Source organism: Amblyomma mixtum, chromosome 3, assembly GCF_055824585.1.
Source record: "Amblyomma mixtum isolate Tamu chromosome 3, ASM5582458v1, whole genome shotgun sequence".
Lineage (NCBI taxonomy): Eukaryota > Metazoa > Arthropoda > Arachnida > Ixodida > Ixodidae > Amblyomma > Amblyomma mixtum.
Window position 1 is genome coordinate 424,414,134 of NC_143014.1, and position 21,288 is coordinate 424,435,421.

Here is a 21,288-nt window from a genome sequence, read left to right on the forward strand (position 1 = left end):
TCTGTATTCACTGTACCATCATGCTAATCTTATATGTATAAAGTTTTTGTTTGTTTCTACAACGAAAAGCGTCGTAATCGTCCTTCGCGCTAATTAATGCCAATCACAAGACCGGGCCGTAACGACAACGAGACGGCCTGACCTCGCTAAGCAACAGCAAGCGAGGAGAAGAAGAAAAAGGGTGAAAAGAACCTCAACTGGCGCAGCCGACAGGATTGGCAGCCATCGCCTCCGGCTCGAGCGAAGATACCAGAGTCGACGGGTCCACATCACCTCAAGACAGCGCTCGACTGACCGTCAGCAGCAGCGGAACTGCGTGACAGCGGAGCTTCAGAGGCACTGGGACCCAGGAACCTTCGGGGTGCAGTCGTCCCAAGCAGCCTTCAGGAAGCGGCTTCACGGCAGGGAGCGGCACAGCGCATCGACGGAAGGGAGCGTCAGCGTCAGCACCGGTGAGCGGGATTTCTTACGATTCACTAGAGGGCTCACGGCTCGAACTTAAAGGGGCGTATGGTCAGGACGCGGAGCATGATGGCGAGCACGGCGGACAGTGAGACAGAGGAGAGCAGCATGACAGAGGAAACTCCCCAGGGCATTAGAGCTATCGTTGAAACACAGAAAACGTCCACGGATGAAGCGATTAACGTGGGAGAAAGCAGAGCGGCCCGGGGCAAGGCAGCTCAAGTCGAGACAGGCAGTGAGCTCCCCGGGGTAGCAGCAGACGTAGAACCGGAAGCTTATGCTCTGCGGCGCCTAGAGTTAGATTTTGAGTTGCAAAGACTAAAACTGGAGTCAGAGGAGCGCATAGCTATGAGGAGGGCTGAACTGGAGTTTGTGGGTGCCAGGCAGTCCCCACCTGTCTCTGATGTGAACGAGCAGCGGCAGACAGGCCTGGACCCGACCACTCAGTGTGCTAAAGTCCTTAAGGGGCTAAGGCTGCCAGCCGACTCAGATGTACCTATGTGGTTTGATGAAGTCGAACGAATGTTTGCGACTTACAACGTCCCCGATTCCAGTAGGGTGCACTTAATAATTCCGACTCTAACGGAGCGGGTCCGCTACTTGTTGCGTGGACTGGGAGACGAAGAGTGCCGCGATTACGAGGCGATGAAGGCAGCGGTCTTGAATGAGCTTCAGCTAAGCCCGCCCGAGTACTTAGAAAGATTCGAAGGAGTATCTAAGCGAAAAGAGGAAACGTGGGCACAATTTGCCTCACGAGTAAAGATCTACTTCGAATACTACCTCCGTTCAAGGCAAGTGAGTACAAAGGATGAAGTGGTTGCACTCATGGTAGCTGACCGGATGAAGGCGAGCCTTAGTGCGGAAGGCCTGGAGCACATTCGCCTACGCGAGGGCGAGAAATGGCTTAGACCCGAAGAAGTTTCGCGGGCGATGCAAACTTTCGAGCAGGCAAAAGGAAAGAACCGTGCGGTAAGACAGGCGAACGCACAGCCGGCACGCAAAGAACATGCTGCCCCAGGCAGCGCGCCGCTGGTCCTATCACGGACCACACACGATGGGAAACGGCAACCCGCATGCTACGTGTGTCGCGCTGCAGGTCATCTGGCTAAAGACTGCCCACGAGTCGTTCAAAAGAAAGATAATGACCGTAGAGACGCCCGGGCGAACAAGGTGACAATAGTAGACCCAGGGACGGTTAATGACGCCCTAGCTATTCACCCTGAGAACGCTTTGGTCGCAGAAATCAGAGTGCCTCAGCGAGAGGAAATACGAAAGTCCAGACTGCAACAAGTGCAGCTAGACTGCGCTGGCGTGCCCACCGTGGCCATACTGGATACCGGCAGTGAGGTCACCGTTGTGAGGGAGGACCTCGTGCCAAACACGTATCGTGAAACATCGGGCACCATTAGGTTACTGGCAGCCTTCGGTAACGCAATTGAGGCAAAATTGGTAAGCCTCCCCGTCAGTCTGAGATCGTCCGCGTTGCTGTTAGAGCCGCAAAAAGTGCAGATTATTTGTGCACTGACCAATAAGCTCGCCGAAGGGGTGGACTGTCTCCTATCTAAAGAAGACTGGGAGCTGATATCACAGACCAGCGAGAAGGAAGCAGTAGCGGTCGCTGCTGAGATGCCTAAATCTGACACGACAATTGACCAGCCGGATAGTGAGTTTGGTGCAGGAAGCAAAACGGTATCCGAGGCGACTGTACTCGAAACAAGTGCAGAAGCCCTGCCGGCCGAAGTGCAGGACGAGGAAATGGCGGATGCACCGGAGACTCTTAGCCAGCGGGAAAAATTTCGTGCAGCACAGGTGAACGACGAAAGTCTGCGAAAGGCGTGGTCTGACGCGAAAACCGGAAAGGGGGGCATGTTTATATCGGAGGCATTGCTGTACCACTGGGACACGATCGCTGGTGCAAGGGTTAAGCAGTTGGTGTTGCCCCGCGAAAGACGTCAGGAGGTACTGCTGCTGGCACATGAGTCCCTGTGGGGAGGCCATCTCGGGCCCAAGAAAACGAAGGCAAGGGTAAAATACAGCTTTTATTGGCCTGGCCTGGAGTTAGAAGTGAAGCAACACTGTAAAACATGTCATGGGTGTCAAATCCGATCAGACAGGTCGATCCGAGATAGAGTGCCTATCACTCCCCTAACTAGGCCGGAGCACCCATTCCAGGTGGTTAACGTGGACATAATAGGGCCGATTGACGTGCCATCCGCGCGAGGGCACAAGTATGCGCTTTGCCTGGTGGACCTATGTACACGATGGCCCGAAGTGGTTTGCTTGCGTTCACTAACAGCAAGAGCGACGTGCGACGCGTTGCTGACAGTGTTTAGTCGCACGGGTGTACCCGAGGTCATATGTAGCGATCAGGGAACAAACTTTACCTCGCAGCTCACACAGGCGTTTCTTGCTAGGCTGGGATGTTCGCCCCGCTTCTCTACGCCGGAACATCCAGAGAGCAACGGGACCGTCGAGAGGTGGAACCGTGTACTCAAAAACATGATATTTCATGTTATGGAAAAGGACGCCAAAAACTGGGACAAACTAATTCCATTTGTGCTGTGGGCATACCGGGAGGTCCCCCACGACACAACTGGGGTGGCTCCGTTTCGCTTGCTTTATGGCCGGAATCCGACCGGACCGCTCGCGATCCTGCAGCGCGCGTGGACGGGTGAGATACGTGTCCCAAGTACGCTCAGAGAGGCGCCCGCGAAATACCTTCAGCAGCTTCGCGAACAGATGGAGATAGCGGCTGAGGTAGCAGGACTAACGGCGACCGCTCGCCAAGGAAGCTATGCACAGGCGTACAACAGGGCTACACGTGTTAAGAGCTTCAACGTTGGCGACCAGGTTCTTTTGTTCGATACAGATCGTGGGGGCAAGCTCTCACCGAAGTGGTTGGGGCCGTTCCCAGTAGTAGGACGAGAGAGACCAAACTCTTACCGCATCGACACTGGGGCGCGAAAGACGTCTGTTGTACATGCCAACCGGCTCCGGCCATATTACGCGCGAGTCAGTCACGTAGGCGTAGTGTTCGATGAAGATGAGGAGTTTGGAAACGTAGAGTATGCGCCCTGCGCGGAAGCCGGAAGTCAAGGACAAATTCCGATCGACCCAGCAAAAGTGGCACACCTCAAAGAAGAACAGCGTTCAGAAATAGCGGAGCTCTTCGCGAGGTACCCGGAGGTGTTTAGCGAAACCCCCGGTATCGCCGAAGTGGGGACCCATCGGATCATGCTCGAGGACGGCTACAGACCCAAACGAGGCTACCCGTATCGGGTGCCCGAACTTCTCAGAAAGGAGGTCAGCCGCCAAGTGGAAGAGCTATTAGAGCTAGGGCTGATATACCCAGTCGAAAGCGACTACGCGCATCCCGTGGTATGCGTGGGGAAAAAGGATGGCTCGGTCCGTCTATGTGTAGACTACATAGCCCTCAACGCTGGGACGAAAACAGACGCTTTTCCTATGATGCATGCCCAGGAACTCATCATGAAAGTAGGCCAGTCGAAATTTATCACTGTGGTAGATTTACGACGCGGCTATTGGCAGGTCCCGGTAGAACCTGAGAGCCAGCACTTAACGGCCTTCGTAACGCATGACGGCCAGTACGCCTGGCGCGTCATGCCTTTCGGGCTTAAAAATGCTGCAACAACGTTCCAGAGACTAATGAACGTACTTCTGTCGAAACACCAAGGGTATGCCACGGCGTACCTTGACGATGTCGCGATCTTTTCGCAGTCGTGGTCAGAGCATCTCGAGCATTTAGAGTCAATCTTGAGTCTTTTACGTGAGGCTAGGCTGAAAGTAAGCAGTGAAAAGTGTCAGATTGGCCAGACGCGCATAAGGTATCTGGGACACGTGGTGGGAGGAGGCACTCACGGACCGGACCCCGAAAAACTCGCAGCTATACGGGACATACCGGCGCCAACGACAAGAAAAGAGCTCCGCAGCTTTCTCGGGCTTTGCGGATACTACCGAGAGTACGTGAAAGGTTACGCGGAGGTTGCCTCACCGCTGACAACTCTCACGAAGCGCGGAGTACCAAACCCAATCCCTTGGTCAAACGAAGCCCAAGGGGCGTTCAAACAACTGAAAATGTCACTCTGTCGGGCGACTATGCTGAGCACTCCGGACCTTAACAAGCCTTATTGGCTGTTCACAGATGCATCTGAGATCGCAGCTGGCGCCTGTCTAGCCCAAATGGACGATGGTGGTCGGGAGAGGCCGATTGCTTTCGGCAGCCACCGCTTTACTCCGACACAGTCAAGGTGGTCGACAATTGAGCGCGAAGCTTTCGCCGTTATCTGGGCGCTGAAGAAATTTGACTACTGGGTATTTGGGGCGGAAATCAACGTCGTCTCCGACCATAACCCTCTGTCTTATTTGACTGCGTGCACGCCGCATGGGGCAAAGCTGACGAGGTGGGCTCTCGCACTGCAGCGCTACAACGTAGCGATCACCCACCGGAAAGGGGCCAACAATGCGAACGCGGACGCTTTGTCACGCCTCCCCAATGTAACATGGGAGGGAGCGGATCGAGCCTGAGCCCTCCGGCGAACGTGAATGTTCCCGCAAGCCAGAGTGAATGTGCTTCGTTTTGTGTTTTGTGTGCGCGCGGGTGCCGCGAAAACAACCCCACTCCTACTCAGACTGGGGGACTGAAACGAGCGACAAGGCGCAGGGAAAACGTGGAAAAAAAAAGGGGACCCGCACTCCAGTGTATTTGTGTGTGCGTGTGCCTGTTTTTTTTTGTTGTTGTTGTTGCTGCTGCACGAACTCAGTGTCTCAGTTGTCTTATTTTCGGCTAGTCTGTGCTAATAGCCCAGATATCCTCTTGAGGGGGAAGTTGTAGAGCCACTGAGCTTAAGCACGCCACGCAGCAGCCGAAATATTTGTTCCCGCTGGCGAGCAAGCTCTTTGTCGACGCGGTTGACACGGTCGCGCCCACGAGTGCCCGCGCCGAAAGGCCAGCCGCGTACGAGTTACGTTATTTACAGCGCGCCGGCAGACCCGTCTCGGTCCCTTTGGAGGATCCCGGCCGCGGGAAACCCTAAACGGCGCTTTCACCCGCACCGCTTTCCGGGGGAGCGCTCCTTTTGTTTTGCTTGTGCGTGTGTGTGCCAACTACGCGTATTCACTGTGAGGGAAACGGCGCTGCTTCTGGGCGACTCGCGGGAAGCCGGGAACATGGACTGTGTTTGGTCGGTGTCAGTGGCGCGCTTTCCGAACGCTGGCATTTAGTTTTCTTTTTCTTTAAGGCAACGGGTGGCTTCGGCGGCGGCATGCCTTAGTTCTTGAGCTGCGCGGACAGATGTGCGCTTCAGCTACGCACATTGCCCGAACTTGCGGCCTAACGGCGGCGCCGAGACGATTTTTCTTTTAGCCGTGTGCTTCTGTTACCGCTGGCTGGCGCCGCTTCTAGGAACAGGGCAAATGACGGTTCTGTTTGTGTTGTTGTGTGTATTCCTGCCTCTTTACGTGAGCGCAGTCCGACTTCCCGAGGGGAAGATGCTCTGTTACGGTTTCGTTGCGTTTTGCTTGTGTTGTATCTTATATCAGTCACGTGCACAGTGGCCCCGCCTAAATACACGGCCACAGGCAACTGTTACGTCACGAAAGGGCCGGCCCAATCAGCGATGAGCTGAGGGGGTTAAGAGCAGATGTTGGCGGGAATCTAGGGGTTCTCGCCAGGAGCTTTTGACCGGGAGAGCTCTGGCGGCTCCACTCTGTTGTTGCTCTCCCTTTGTTTGATTCTGTATTCACTGTACCATCATGCTAATCTTATATGTATAAAGTTTTTGTTTGTTTCTACAACGAAAAGCGTCGTAATCGTCCTTCGCGCTAATTAATGCCAATCACAAGACCGGGCCGTAACGACAACGAGACGGCCTGACCTCGCTAAGCAACAGCAAGCGAGGAGAAGAAGAAAAAGGGTGAAAAGAACCTCAACTGGCGCAGCCGACAGGATTGGCAGCCATCGCCTCCGGCTCGAGCGAAGATACCAGAGTCGACGGGTCCACATCACCTCAAGACAGCGCTCGACTGACCGTCAGCAGCAGCGGAACTGCGTGACAGCGGAGCTTCAGAGGCACTGGGACCCAGGAACCTTCGGGGTGCAGTCGTCCCAAGCAGCCTTCAGGAAGCGGCTTCACGGCAGGGAGCGGCACAGCGCATCGACGGAAGGGAGCGTCAGCGTCAGCACCGGTGAGCGGGATTTCTTACGATTCACTAGAGGGCTCACGGCTCGAACTTAAAGGGGCGTATGGTCAGGACGCGGAGCATGATGGCGAGCACGGCGGACAGTGAGACAGAGGAGAGCAGCATGACAGAGGAAACTCCCCAGGGCATTAGAGCTATCGTTGAAACACAGAAAACGTCCACGGATGAAGCGATTAACGTGGGAGAAAGCAGAGCGGCCCGGGGCAAGGCAGCTCAAGTCGAGACAGGCAGTGAGCTCCCCGGGGTGGCAGCAGACGTAGAACCGGAAGCTTATGCTCTGCGGCGCCTAGAGTTAGATTTTGAGTTGCAAAGACTAAAACTGGAGTCAGAGGAGCGCATAGCTATGAGGAGGGCTGAACTGGAGTTTGTGGGTGCCAGGCAGTCCCCACCTGTCTCTGATGTGAACGAGCAGCGGCAGACAGGCCTGGACCCGACCACTCAGTGTGCTAAAGTCCTTAAGGGGCTAAGGCTGCCAGCCGACTCAGATGTACCTATGTGGTTTGATGAAGTCGAACGAATGTTTGCGACTTACAACGTCCCCGATTCCAGTAGGGTGCACTTAATAATTCCGACTCTAACGGAGCGGGTCCGCTACTTGTTGCGTGGACTGGGAGACGAAGAGTGCCGCGATTACGAGGCGATGAAGGCAGCGGTCTTGAATGAGCTTCAGCTAAGCCCGCCCGAGTACTTAGAAAGATTCGAAGGAGTATCTAAGCGAAAAGAGGAAACGTGGGCACAATTTGCCTCACGAGTAAAGATCTACTTCGAATACTACCTCCGTTCAAGGCAAGTGAGTACAAAGGATGAAGTGGTTGCACTCATGGTAGCTGACCGGATGAAGGCGAGCCTTAGTGCGGAAGGCCTGGAGCACATTCGCCTACGCGAGGGCGAGAAATGGCTTAGACCCGAAGAAGTTTCGCGGGCGATGCAAACTTTCGAGCAGGCAAAAGGAAAGAACCGTGCGGTAAGACAGGCGAACGCACAGCCGGCACGCAAAGAACATGCTGCCCCAGGCAGCGCGCCGCTGGTCCTATCACGGACCACACACGATGGGAAACGGCAACCCGCATGCTACGTGTGTCGCGCTGCAGGTCATCTGGCTAAAGACTGCCCACGAGTCGTTCAAAAGAAAGATAATGACCGTAGAGACGCCCGGGCGAACAAGGTGACAATAGTAGACCCAGGGACGGTTAATGACGCCCTAGCTATTCACCCTGAGAACGCTTTGGTCGCAGAAATCAGAGTGCCTCAGCGAGAGGAAATACGAAAGTCCAGACTGCAACAAGTGCAGCTAGACTGCGCTGGCGTGCCCACCGTGGCCATACTGGATACCGGCAGTGAGGTCACCGTTGTGAGGGAGGACCTCGTGCCAAACACGTATCGTGAAACATCGGGCACCATTAGGTTACTGGCAGCCTTCGGTAACGCAATTGAGGCAAAATTGGTAAGCCTCCCCGTCAGTCTGAGATCGTCCGCGTTGCTGTTAGAGCCGCAAAAAGTGCAGATTATTTGTGCACTGACCAATAAGCTCGCCGAAGGGGTGGACTGTCTCCTATCTAAAGAAGACTGGGAGCTGATATCACAGACCAGCGAGAAGGAAGCAGTAGCGGTCGCTGCTGAGATGCCTAAATCTGACACGACAATTGACCAGCCGGATAGTGAGTTTGGTGCAGGAAGCAAAACGGTATCCGAGGCGACTGTACTCGAAACAAGTGCAGAAGCCCTGCCGGCCGAAGTGCAGGACGAGGAAATGGCGGATGCACCGGAGACTCTTAGCCAGCGGGAAAAATTTCGTGCAGCACAGGTGAACGACGAAAGTCTGCGAAAGGCGTGGTCTGACGCGAAAACCGGAAAGGGGGGCATGTTTATATCGGAGGGATTGCTGTACCACTGGGACACGATCGCTGGTGCAAGGGTTAAGCAGTTGGTGTTGCCCCGCGAAAGACGTCAGGAGGTACTGCTGCTGGCACATGAGTCCCTGTGGGGAGGCCATCTCGGGCCCAAGAAAACGAAGGCAAGGGTAAAATACAGCTTTTATTGGCCTGGCCTGGAGTTAGAAGTGAAGCAACACTGTAAAACATGTCATGGGTGTCAAATCCGATCAGACAGGTCGATCCGAGATAGAGTGCCTATCACTCCCCTAACTAGGCCGGAGCACCCATTCCAGGTGGTTAACGTGGACATAATAGGGCCGATTGACGTGCCATCCGCGCGAGGGCACAAGTATGCGCTTTGCCTGGTGGACCTATGTACACGATGGCCCGAAGTGGTTTGCTTGCGTTCACTAACAGCAAGAGCGACGTGCGACGCGTTGCTGACAGTGTTTAGTCGCACGGGTGTACCCGAGGTCATATGTAGCGATCAGGGAACAAACTTTACCTCGCAGCTCACACAGGCGTTTCTTGCTAGGCTGGGATGTTCGCCCCGCTTCTCTACGCCGGAACATCCAGAGAGCAACGGGACCGTCGAGAGGTGGAACCGTGTACTCAAAAACATGATATTTCATGTTATGGAAAAGGACGCCAAAAACTGGGACAAACTAATTCCATTTGTGCTGTGGGCATACCGGGAGGTCCCCCACGACACAACTGGGGTGGCTCCGTTTCGCTTGCTTTATGGCCGGAATCCGACCGGACCGCTCGCGATCCTGCAGCGCGCGTGGACGGGTGAGATACGTGTCCCAAGTACGCTCAGAGAGGCGCCCGCGAAATACCTTCAGCAGCTTCGCGAACAGATGGAGATAGCGGCTGAGGTAGCAGGACTAACGGCGACCGCTCGCCAAGGAAGCTATGCACAGGCGTACAACAGGGCTACACGTGTTAAGAGCTTCAACGTTGGCGACCAGGTTCTTTTGTTCGATACAGATCGTGGGGGCAAGCTCTCACCGAAGTGGTTGGGGCCGTTCCCAGTAGTAGGACGAGAGAGACCAAACTCTTACCGCATCGACACTGGGGCGCGAAAGACGTCTGTTGTACATGCCAACCGGCTCCGGCCATATTACGCGCGAGTCAGTCACGTAGGCGTAGTGTTCGATGAAGATGAGGAGTTTGGAAACGTAGAGTATGCGCCCTGCGCGGAAGCCGGAAGTCAAGGACAAATTCCGATCGACCCAGCAAAAGTGGCACACCTCAAAGAAGAACAGCGTTCAGAAATAGCGGAGCTCTTCGCGAGGTACCCGGAGGTGTTTAGCGAAACCCCCGGTATCGCCGAAGTGGGGACCCATCGGATCGTGCTCGAGGACGGCTACAGACCCAAACGAGGCTACCCGTATCGGGTGCCCGAACTTCTCAGAAAGGAGGTCAGCCGCCAAGTGGAAGAGCTATTAGAGCTAGGGCTGATATACCCAGTCGAAAGCGACTACGCGCATCCCGTGGTATGCGTGGGGAAAAAGGATGGCTCGGTCCGTCTATGTGTAGACTACAGAGCCCTCAACGCTGGGACGAAAACAGACGCTTTTCCTATGATGCATGCCCAGGAACTCATCATGAAAGTAGGCCAGTCGAAATTTATCACTGTGGTAGATTTACGACGCGGCTATTGGCAGGTCCCGGTAGAACCTGAGAGCCAGCACTTAACGGCCTTCGTAACGCATGACGGCCAGTACGCCTGGCGCGTCATGCCTTTCGGGCTTAAAAATGCTGCAACAACGTTCCAGAGACTAATGAACGTACTTCTGTCGAAACACCAAGGGTATGCCACGGCGTACCTTGACGATGTCGCGATCTTTTCGCAGTCGTGGTCAGAGCATCTCGAGCATTTAGAGTCAATCTTGAGTCTTTTACGTGAGGCTAGGCTGAAAGTAAGCAGTGAAAAGTGTCAGATTGGCCAGACGCGCATAAGGTATCTGGGACACGTGGTGGGAGGAGGCACTCACGGACCGGACCCCGAAAAACTCGCAGCTATACAGGACATACCGGCGCCAACGACAAGAAAAGAGCTCCGCAGCTTTCTCGGGCTTTGCGGATACTACCGAGAGTACGTGAAAGGTTACGCGGAGGTTGCCTCACCGCTGACAACTCTCACGAAGCGCGGAGTACCAAACCCAATCCCTTGGTCAAACGAAGCCCAAGGGGCGTTCAAACAACTGAAAATGTCACTCTGTCGGGCGACTATGCTGAGCACTCCGGACCTTAACAAGCCTTATTGGCTGTTCACAGATGCATCTGAGATCGCAGCTGGCGCCTGTCTAGCCCAAATGGACGATGGTGGTCGGGAGAGGCCGATTGCTTTCGGCAGCCACCGCTTTACTCCGACACAGTCAAGGTGGTCGACAATTGAGCGCGAAGCTTTCGCCGTTATCTGGGCGCTGAAGAAATTTGACTACTGGGTATTTGGGGCGGAAATCAACGTCGTCTCCGACCATAACCCTCTGTCTTATTTGACTGCGTGCACGCCGCATGGGGCAAAGCTGACGAGGTGGGCTCTCGCACTGCAGCGCTACAACGTAGCGATCACCCACCGGAAAGGGGCCAACAATGCGAACGCGGACGCTTTGTCACGCCTCCCCAATGTAACATGGCAGGGAGCGGATCGAGCCTGAGCCCTCCGGCGAACGTGAATGTTCCCGCAAGCCAGAGTGAATGTGCTTCGTTTTGTGTTTTGTGTGCGCGCGGGTGCCGCGAAAACAACCCCACTCCTACTCAGACTGGGGGACTGAAACGAGCGACAAGGCGCAGGGAAAACGTGGAAAAAAAAAAGGGGACCCGCACTCCAGTGTATTTGTGTGTGCGTGTGCCTGTTTTTTTTTTGTTGTTGTTGTTGCTGCTGCACGAACTCAGTGTCTCAGTTGTCTTATTTTCGGCTAGTCTGTGCTAATAGCCCAGATATCCTCTTGAGGGGGAAGTTGTAGAGCCACTGAGCTTAAGCACGCCACGCAGCAGCCGAAATATTTGTTCCCGCTGGCGAGCAAGCTCTTTGTCGACGCGGTTGACACGGTCGCGCCCACGAGTGCCCGCGCCGAAAGGCCAGCCGCGTACGAGTTACGTTATTTACAGCGCGCCGGCAGACCCGTCTCGGTCCCTTTGGAGGATCCCGGCCGCGGGAAACCCTAAACGGCGCTTTCACCCGCACCGCTTTCCGGGGGGAGCGCTCCTTTTGTTTTGCTTGTGCGTGTGTGTGCCAACTACGCGTATTCACTGTGAGGGAAACGGCGCTGCTTCTGGGCGACTCGCGGGAAGCCGGGAACATGGACTGTGTTTGGTCGGTGTCAGTGGCGCGCTTTCCGAACGCTGGCATTTAGTTTTCTTTTTCTTTAAGGCAAAAGCATTTGTTGGGCGAGTTGGTGTTTTTGATGATCCATAACTACAGCGCAAACGACAGGACAGAGATGAAGAAGGGACACCACACAGCGCTGACTCACAACTAAAGTTTATTGGATGCCAGAAGGTATAAATACCTCCCTGGCGGCCAGAAAGAATGCAGTCGACACTTACATGCGTGACTGACATAATAGTGTACCAGTCGGCGGCGGCATGCCTTAGTTCTTGAGCTGCGCGGACAGATGTGCGCTTCAGCTACGCACATTGCCCGAACTTGCGGCCTAACGGCGGCGCCGAGACGATTTTTCTTTTAGCCGTGTGCTTCTGTTACCGCTGGCTGGCGCCGCTTCTAGGAACAGGGCAAATGACGGTTCTGTTTGTGTTGTTGTGTGTATTCCTGCCTCTTTACGTGAGCGCAGTCCGACTTCCCGAGGGGAAGATGCTCTGTTACGGTTTCGTTGCGTTTTGCTTGTGTTGTATCTTATATCAGTCACGTGCACAGTGGCCCCGCCTAAATACACGGCCACAGGCAACTGTTACGTCACGAAAGGGCCGGCCCAATCAGCGATGAGCTGAGGGGGTTAAGAGCAGATGTTGGCGGGAATCTAGGGGTTCTCGCCAGGAGCTTTTGACCGGGAGAGCTCTGGCGGCTCCACTCTGTTGTTGCTCTCCCTTTGTTTGATTCTGTATTCACTGTACCATCATGCTAATCTTATATGTATAAAGTTTTTGTTTGTTTCTACAACGAAAAGCGTCGTAATCGTCCTTCGCGCTAATTAATGCCAATCACAAGACCGGGCCGTAACGACAACGAGACGGCCTGACCTCGCTAAGCAACAGCAAGCGAGGAGAAGAAGAAAAAGGGTGAAAAGAACCTCAACTGGTACCTTCGATGACGTCATCATGCACCCCCCCCCCTCACTTGGCGCTGTGTGCAGCGCAGAAGCTTGAATGCCATCGCGATTTTAATTGGCGATTTCGTCACCATTTCAAATGCCAGCACGTGTGCGCTCTGCCCTATTTCCGTTTACAGCGCCGCGTTTTTGTTCAGAGGTTCATTTGCGGGTGAGGTCATACTGGGCATATTGATACATTTGCTTAAAACATAGTGACTGGCTAGTTGGTTCTGCATACTGGAAAATTGCAGCGCAGCTGCAATTTTATCCAGCGCATATCCAGCGCATCTCCTAATTGCTGTTGCAGAGGTCATACTGAAACAATCGCGAAATGGGCCCACCACAAATGAACGTCGAACAAAGGCAGCTGTGATACCATACCTGCATGCGGTATCACACAAACTGAAAAGGATAGGAAACAGAGCGGGGGTTGATATTTTCTTCTCGGCCCCGAAGAAACAGCATCAGTTTTGCAAAGGAGTAAATTCTGACACCGAACGTGAGCCCGACTGCGTGACGAGGCACCGTCCGCGTCTCGTCGATTGCGAAAAAGATGTGATATATTCAATTCCCCTGTCGTGCGGCAACATCTATATAGGCCAAACAGGGAGATGCCTGAACACAAGGCTACAAGAGCACAAAAGGAACCTAAGGGACCCAAACTCAGGGGAACTCGCCTTACACTGCAGCCAGTGCGAGGGCTGCACCCCTGCCCTTGAAAGAACAGTTATTCTTCGCAAGTGTCGGGACACCACCACAAGGTTGATAGCAGAAGCTCTGGCGATATCAAAATGCGCAGATAAGTGTGTCAGCAACCCCTCTGTGCGCCTTAGTGAAAAAGAAATGTCATTTCTGAACGCCAATGATAGGACGAAAGATTGGAGGAACGGGAGACAATTCCGATAATCGTGCAACGAATGCATGAGGTGATGTGTTGGTTTCTGTTCTGTTGTTTTGTACCTAGTTCTTATATAGGCTGGCTCAGAGCAAAAAAACAGAGTTGTTAGTCAGCGCTTGTGTTTGCGTCCTTCTCGTCTCGTCCATGTTACTGCTGCGCTGCAATTCTCCAATACTGATACAGCCGATTTTTTAGAACTCGGACCTTTAGCCAGGACAGCAGCTTGGGCATGTTGGTTACTCATTTGTGACGGAACAGCGCAAAACATCGGGACAAGAGACAAGCGCAACGCTTGTCTCTTGTCCAGGTGTTTTGCGCTGTTTCGTCACAAATCGGACATTTTGATTATGCTTCGGATGATGATCAGAATATGCGCAGTGTACATTTCGCATATGGGTTCCTCGTTCGTCCGTGTGTTCTTAATGCGCGAGTACGCTACTTTCAAGTATGAACCAACTCACCTAAACCGAAGTATTAATCTTGAATATCATCTCTGTCGAATACCTGAAACATTGATTTGACGTTTCACGCAAAAGTATACTGGTGCCGTGAACTCCCATTCCCTAGCCACATTCAATACGTCGAACAGGCTGTATAGCATCGGGTAGCGTGGGCTTCCGAAGCGAGTTTTGCGGCGCACGGAGAAGCTTGCTTGGACGCAAGCTTATATTTAGGACAACTATTCATTGCTACATACCTGTACACGGTGCAAAAGGCGGACCAAGGAAGGGGAGATACAATAGCTCGGACCGCCGGCCTTTTGTATCTCGCTTGCATATGCCCACTATCTAGCCACTTATAACAGATGATCGATACCAGCTAGCCCGATACACCACCCATCTGGATGCCTCTATAAATTACTCCCCATGAAAACATTGCGACTGTCATCACCAAGTTGTACTAAGATATATATATATATATATATATATATATATATATATATATATATATATATATAAACGTAATTCGGTTGACACACGGTAGAAAAACAACAACTTTATTCTAACGTTTCGAGAAGGGTCTGCCCTTCGTCAGAGTGATGGGGTACAGGCAAAAGACACAGTTTATAAGGGAACGTACGCGGGGAGGGAACATTCTGATTGGCGCATCGCAGCGGCAAACACCTCAGTATGAATCGCCAGTGAATGATAAAGGTAGTCAACGAAGCACCGTCAAAAATTACTAAATCATCGTGGAGGATAACTGCAATTGCAGTTATCCTCCAGAATGTTCCCTCCCCGCGTACGTTCCCTTATAAACTGTGTCTTTTGCCTGTACCCCATCAATATGACGAAGGCCAGACCCTGGTCGAAACGTTAGAATAAAGTTGTTGTTTTTCTACCGTCTGTCAACCGAATTACGTTCATGTTCTACCGGATTCATCCGATCTTCACCCCTTCTTATATATATATATATATATATATATATATATATATATATATATATATATATATATATATATATATATATATATATATATATATATATATATATATATATAACGGCAGTCAACTGAATATCAACGCTACAAAAACATTCAAGGTTTTTTCATGCACTCAAACCACTTGTCCAATCTATGCCACATGTTAGACTTTAGAACCACGACCTCAAGCCTTCGGAAAAGGTTACATATGTCGGTGCAATATTAGACTTCCAGCTGAAGTTTGACAAACAGTAATGATTATATGGTGAAATTGGAGTATCCTTCAGGATACTCCAATTACTCGATATACTCAGGATACTCCAATACTCGATATAGTCATATGGGCGCACTTAGACGTATTCAAGCTCATGTCCCATTTTCGACACCAGTCAGGGACAGCCGTAAGATAATCGTTCAACGAATTTTGATCGTCAACTGTTTCGATACTCAGGCAGGGAACAAAATCGTCTACAAAGAAATGGCAGCGCAAAGGAGATTCAAAAGACATATCATTGAAATAAATAAGGAAAAGTAACGGGCCCAGTTGTCAAAATAAACTTCACTTCACTTCACTTCATCCTTGTGGGACCCCTGATAGGACAGCCGCCAGATCAGTTATGGACCTACCAAGTTTGATGTATTGGTAGAGGATACAGGACTAGAAATTTGTAGACAAGGAAAGCACGCGACGTCATCAAAATTATGAGTTGGGAGCCCCGGAATGACGTAAAGGGCGCCCTGCTTGCATCAATTATCCAAATCTTATTAGCTTATTACGCGCACGACAACGCGAATTTGAAGAAGGCGCACCCGCGCAGCTTTCTACAGAGCTTACATGAACACGGCTGTCGTCCCACTACGTACCGCGGCGTGAAGTCCGAAGCCTTTCACATCCACCCTGCTCCTGCAGCGGGGACTCGTAGTACAACAGAGCTTCGTCAGCTGCATTCGATGCATTAGTCGGGTCGTAAAGTGAAACGACGGGAGGCGCAGCTCCTACCTCTACTATCTGTCCCATCTCTGCCAAGTAAGTCAAGCCAGGCATGCTGCACTGGCTGCGTCCGCCGTCGGCTTAGTACCTGGTACTGGTCAGCTACAGGAAGGAAGGAAAAAAAAGTAAAAGAAAACTGCGTCGTCCATCCATCGACAAGGTCGGCTTGTTCTTTGGGGCACCTTTTCATTAGGTTACACAGCAAGCATGAGCTTTGAAATCGGCAAAGGTCTCTCTCTCTCTCTCTCACACACACACACACACACACACACAAACACACAAACCCACACACACACACACACGCACGCACGCACACACACACACACACGCGCGCGCACGCACGCTCGCACACACAACACACACACACACGCGCGCGCGCGCACACACACACAGGGCCGCCGCGGTGGCTCAGTGGTTATAGCGCTCGGCTGCTGACCCGGAAGACGCGGGTTCGATCCCGGCCACGGCGGTGGACTTTCGATGGAGGCGAAATTCAAGAGGGAGGCCCGTGTGCTGTGCGATGTCAGCGCACGTTAAAGAACCCCAAGTGGTCGAAATTTCCGCAGCCCTTTACTACGGCGTCTCTCATAGCCTGAGTCGCTTTGGGACGTTAAGCCCCTATAAACCCAACCAAACACGCACAAGCAACGCGCGCGTGGCGTCTCCTGTCGCGTATTGCTCCCGCGCGCAGAGATTCTCTTGTCTGCGCCCACCCGCTAGCTATGGTTGAGCAACCGCGCGCACAGAATTACCCCGCTGGCCGCAGCTCAGGTGCTCCAAGCTTCGATGGCAGATGCCGCGGCTGGCAAAATCGTTTCCATCCGTATTTACTTTGTTTTGAATAAAAATAAATAAAAAGCAGGAGCCACACAAGCTCCCACTGTTCACCCCTCTACTAGCTAAACAGCCGTTTTGAAACCAAATTGCGAGTCACGCGAATAAACGTAAAAGCAGGGTCATGGTCTCTCCTTCCCCCTTGAGAAAACTGAATACGCTTGCCAGGTACGAATGTTTACCTCCAGATTGGATGTTTACTCTGATACACAGGGAATATAGGCACTGAACATTGAATATCCGCGTAACGTGGGGGAGTAGTTCGCAATCGCAGCCCCCCCCTCCCCTCACCCTCCACATCCGAGGGCGAAGGAAAGAAATACCTTTTGAGGAAGCAAATATGTAGTAACGTTCTCATTACTCCGTGGACACCTCAAACGCGCCGTGGGGAATGAATTAAGCATAGAGCAAAACAAGGAAGAGAGATCCAGATTGATTTCGACCACCTGAGTATCATGACCGTGCGCTGATATCGCATAGCACACGAGTGCCTTTTGCGCTTCGCCTCCACAGAAACGCGGCTTCCGCGGTCAGGTAAACCAGGTTCCTCCAGCTCAGTAGCCGTGTGCCTTAACCACTCGTACACCGCGGTGGGAGAGGCGATAGTTGTACCATAGCATAGTCCTTCGATGTTTTTTTTTTTCTCGTCACCAAACTCCGACCAAAGTTTCATATAGAGACAGCGCCCGCCGCTGGTGGCGCGGCTGTCGGCGAGGGGGCAGGAATGGCTGCGCGAGCCCTGTCCGCAGCTGCTTTTTTCCAGGCAACAGGCTCACATTCTCTTGCTATTTGTGCTTTCTGGGGATCGGTATTAGGATGGACGCTATACTATACTGGTTGTCACCTGAAAGCTTGGCTGCAACATAGAGACACTGAAAACCCTTTGAGGTCGACAGCGGCCACTAGTAAACCTTGATAGCGGCAGTTTTCTGGACAACAATGAACGCGCTTACTTTCTCTCGTTTCTTTTTATAAAAACGCGGTTTTTATTGCGAAAGCAATACTGCGCTAGGTTTCGAGCCTTCAGCGTCGTCCCGGCGGATCCACGTTTGAGCTTTAGCTTGACCTCTGTTGTGACGTCACGCCAGACGGAGAGAAACCGGGTAGTGTACTGCACGGGCTCGGGCCGGGCCGGGACATAATTTGTTTTGCCGGGCCTTGGCCGGGCCCGGGCCTGAAGTTGCGGGCCCGGGCCGGGCTCGGGCTTAAAGCTGCGGACCCGAGTCGGGCTTGGGTCCGTACAGAAACGGCTGGTGTCCGACTATTCCTTCACTATTGCGGAGTGAAGTACACAACTGCGGCATTGGAGCAGCGACACGGATGAGCTATGGGTTACAGTACGCGCTGAGAAAAAAACTATGCTTTATTCATTGACTTATTTATTAAGGCGGAAGCCTTTAATGTCTCATCGTTGTAAGCAGCAGTTGTCGACAGAAAACGTCACGCTTTTCAATTGGTGGAAACGGTCGTGACGTCACAGTGCGCGAATTTCAAACGGGGCCAATTGTACTTTGGCTAGTAACCATGCAACCAATTGAAGGGATCGTACAGTGATGCTTCAATTGAGTGGGACTGAGCTTAGTTAATTGCTTAATTACCCAATTAGCCTAATTAGCTTTACTAGTCAAGCCATATAGATAAATAAAACCGATTAAGAAACTGGTCGAGCTCAGGAATCGAACCCCGGTCTTCGGCGTGAGAGACGAGCATGCTATCCACTCCGCCATGCCAGCTCGATGGTTTGGAATGAACAAAGGCGCGTCTAGTGAATACGGTGTCTTCACTCACTCTCATCCTCCTCCATTGCCTTCCCGCGAGGTTTAGTTGTCCACCGACAAATGAGAGACAGATACATTTCCTTTCCTCAAAAACCAATTTACTGACAAGCGAGGCGTAGAACCGAATGGGCGATGGCGTTCTATGGACTCCTTGGCAGTGTTGCAAGACGCTGTCGCGTTCCACTCTTAGGGGCATCAGTGACCACACTTTAGGTCAAAAAAGTGCCCCCCTGAATTTTGTGAGACAGTTACTGCGTAATTTCCTTTCCTCAAATACAATTTTCATTTTCTTCATTACGGCTCCTCTTTATCTATCTTCTTTCACTCCCACTTCCTCCCTTCCTCTACGGTGCGGTTCAGGTGTCCACCGAGATGACAGATAATTACTGCGCCATTTCCTTTCCTCAAAAAGCGTTGCGTTCAAAGGGCAAGGCATCGCGCTGAACGGGTGGTGTTCCGTGGACTCCCTGGCAGCGCTACAACGCGCTGTCGCGTTCCACTCCTAAAGGCGAAGCTTAAGCGTCATTAATTAGCAGTTAATTAATATTCAGACATTAATCAGTAATTAACAATTAATTAGTGATTTGTCATCACTTGGTAATTAGTACTCAATTATATGTGACGCCACCGGTGCCGCAGAAACAGCGAAGGTGGTGCGGAAAACGCTTCCGCCTCTACCCACTTTAGACAGTCAAAGTGCCCCCTGAATTTTTTCCTTATTTCCACGCCGCGGGGGCTTAGTGGTCAAGGCTCTTGATTACTGAGCCGGGGAATCCGGGTTTTCTCCTAGCCTCGGCGGCCGCATTTCTATTTAGGCGGCAAGCATGACAGCCATGTGCTTTGTAGTATCATTGCTCGTTGAAGAAACTCATGTGGACGAAATTATCCGGACCCCTCTGCTTCGGTGTCTCTCACAGCCTGACTCCCCTTCGGCCCTTAAGCCCCCAAGATATAGCTTTTATTTTATAGCTATATTTTGCTCATGTGAGAAAATTCACAAATTAAAGCGCGTTTGGTTTTCTTTTTTTCTTTTTGATCAGCTGACCGGACTGTCTCGTAAATGAAATAGCCGCAAAAGCGCATTTGGTTTTCTTTTTTTTTCTTTTTGATTAGCTGACCGGAATGTCTCGTAAATGAAATAGCCGCAAAAGCTCGCGAGAGTTTGTAAATATCATCTCATAACCACGTCTATCCCTCCTCGCTTCTGCAGCCTGTTTGTCATGACAAGTGTTTTGCCCTGTAAGTTATCACCTGGATCGCGCGTTATCTTCTGCTCCACCAGTAAGAGTAAGATTCAACCGGTCTCAATTGGTCATTGATCGTTCGTCATTCAAAAACATACCCATACACTATTAGAAATGCATTCGCGAAGAACATATTAGTTTAAGACGCTTATAGTCTACAAAACACACACCGTGAAATACTCAAGCCTTGTAGCTTTTCGTTTCTGCTGAAAGGCGACCAGTTCAGCTATGAGTTCAACCTGTAAGATCGCGTTCACTAAACAAATGTCATCCCACTGCTTGCTAGGCAGCTTTAATGTTTATACCTCCCGGCGGCAAAATATAACTGAATAAAGTCGTGGGGGATGCAAAATAGTCATTTACACACGTATGCAGCCCTTTTTATTTGGCTCTCGGAACGTCAGAGTTTATCTTTGTGCACCTACACGAGATCACTGTCCAAAAGACGGGCCTGGCGAGCACTACTCTTAATCACTTACTTCTGGGTTAAAAGGAACCAACTTTCTGCAAGCCAAACTGTGGTTTCAGAACCTTTGTCGGCCAATTTCTTATCGGTCTAGTAGCGGTCTACATGCTCAGAGTGAGCAGTATACCTCAAGCGTTACTGTGAAACGGGCCGGGCCGGGCCCGGGCTGGGCTTCACTCCGGGATTCACGGGCCGGGCCGGCCTCGCTAGAGCGATAATTTAGCGGGCCTGGGCCGGGCCCGGGCTTGAAGCCGCGGGCCTGGGCCGGGCTCGGGCTCCAGGTCTCGGGCCTGGGCCGGGCTTGGGCCTCAGATTGAGGCCCGTGCAGTGCTCTAAAACCGGGGCCCAACTCAGCTCGTCGCTGCTGTCCCAGCGGATCCACGCCGCGCCGCGCAGCAGCTGCGCGCCGCTGCCGCGAATAAAAAGAAGAAAAGAAAAGAATAAAAAAGGTAAAGCAAAATTTAAAAAATAAATAAAAGTAAAATAGAAAACAAAAACCAAAAGAAAAATTAAGAATAAAAAATAAACAAGAAAGTAAACAAAGAAGAGCTGAGCATGGTGGCTATTGCCACCACCCCGTTTCAAAGCGGGAGCTCCTATCCATCCATCCAGTGGTTATCCGCAACCTCGGCCGCCGGCTTTGGCCGCGTAGCTCGGAGCTTCTAGACAATCATCCGTTAGCGTAAGCCGCTCGTTTTGGCGATCGAGGCACGCATAAATCTCCCAGCACGTAGGGGCCCTCGTGTGGTGAGTATAATGCCATATAAAACAAATGGGCAAAACTTCGATAAGCATAAGCTTTACTATGAGCACTACCAA

At 52.0% G+C, this 21,288-nt stretch overlaps 2 protein-coding genes across 2 annotated transcripts; both read left to right on the plus strand.

Annotated features, from left to right (window-relative positions):
• Nucleotides 1–531: 531 nt before the first annotated feature.
• LOC149357926 (uncharacterized) lies at nucleotides 532–5,007 on the plus strand. Its single transcript, XM_089576685.1, has 2 exons — nucleotides 532–2,911; nucleotides 4,349–5,007. The coding sequence occupies exons 1-2, from the start codon at nucleotides 532–534 to the stop codon at nucleotides 5,005–5,007; spliced, it is 3,039 nt and encodes a 1,012-aa protein (XP_089432811.1).
• A 1,738-nt stretch (nucleotides 5,008–6,745) lies between these two features.
• LOC149357927 (uncharacterized) lies at nucleotides 6,746–11,221 on the plus strand. Its single transcript, XM_089576686.1, has 2 exons — nucleotides 6,746–9,125; nucleotides 10,563–11,221. The coding sequence occupies exons 1-2, from the start codon at nucleotides 6,746–6,748 to the stop codon at nucleotides 11,219–11,221; spliced, it is 3,039 nt and encodes a 1,012-aa protein (XP_089432812.1).
• The last annotated feature ends 10,067 nt before the right edge of the window (nucleotides 11,222–21,288 follow it).

What these genes read in the sequence shown, in the direction of transcription:
- LOC149357926 (XM_089576685.1), top strand. Translation starts at nt 532, where the DNA reads ATGGCGAGCACGGCGGACAGTGAGACAGAGGAGAGCAGCATGACAGAG. An exon ending in CCGCTTCTCTACGCCGGAAC is followed by an intron (nt 2,912 to 4,348) that starts ATCCAGAGAGCA and finishes CTCACGGACCGG; the next exon opens with ACCCCGAAAAACTCGCAGCT.
- LOC149357927 (XM_089576686.1), top strand. Translation starts at nt 6,746, where the DNA reads ATGGCGAGCACGGCGGACAGTGAGACAGAGGAGAGCAGCATGACAGAG. An exon ending in CCGCTTCTCTACGCCGGAAC is followed by an intron (nt 9,126 to 10,562) that starts ATCCAGAGAGCA and finishes CTCACGGACCGG; the next exon opens with ACCCCGAAAAACTCGCAGCT.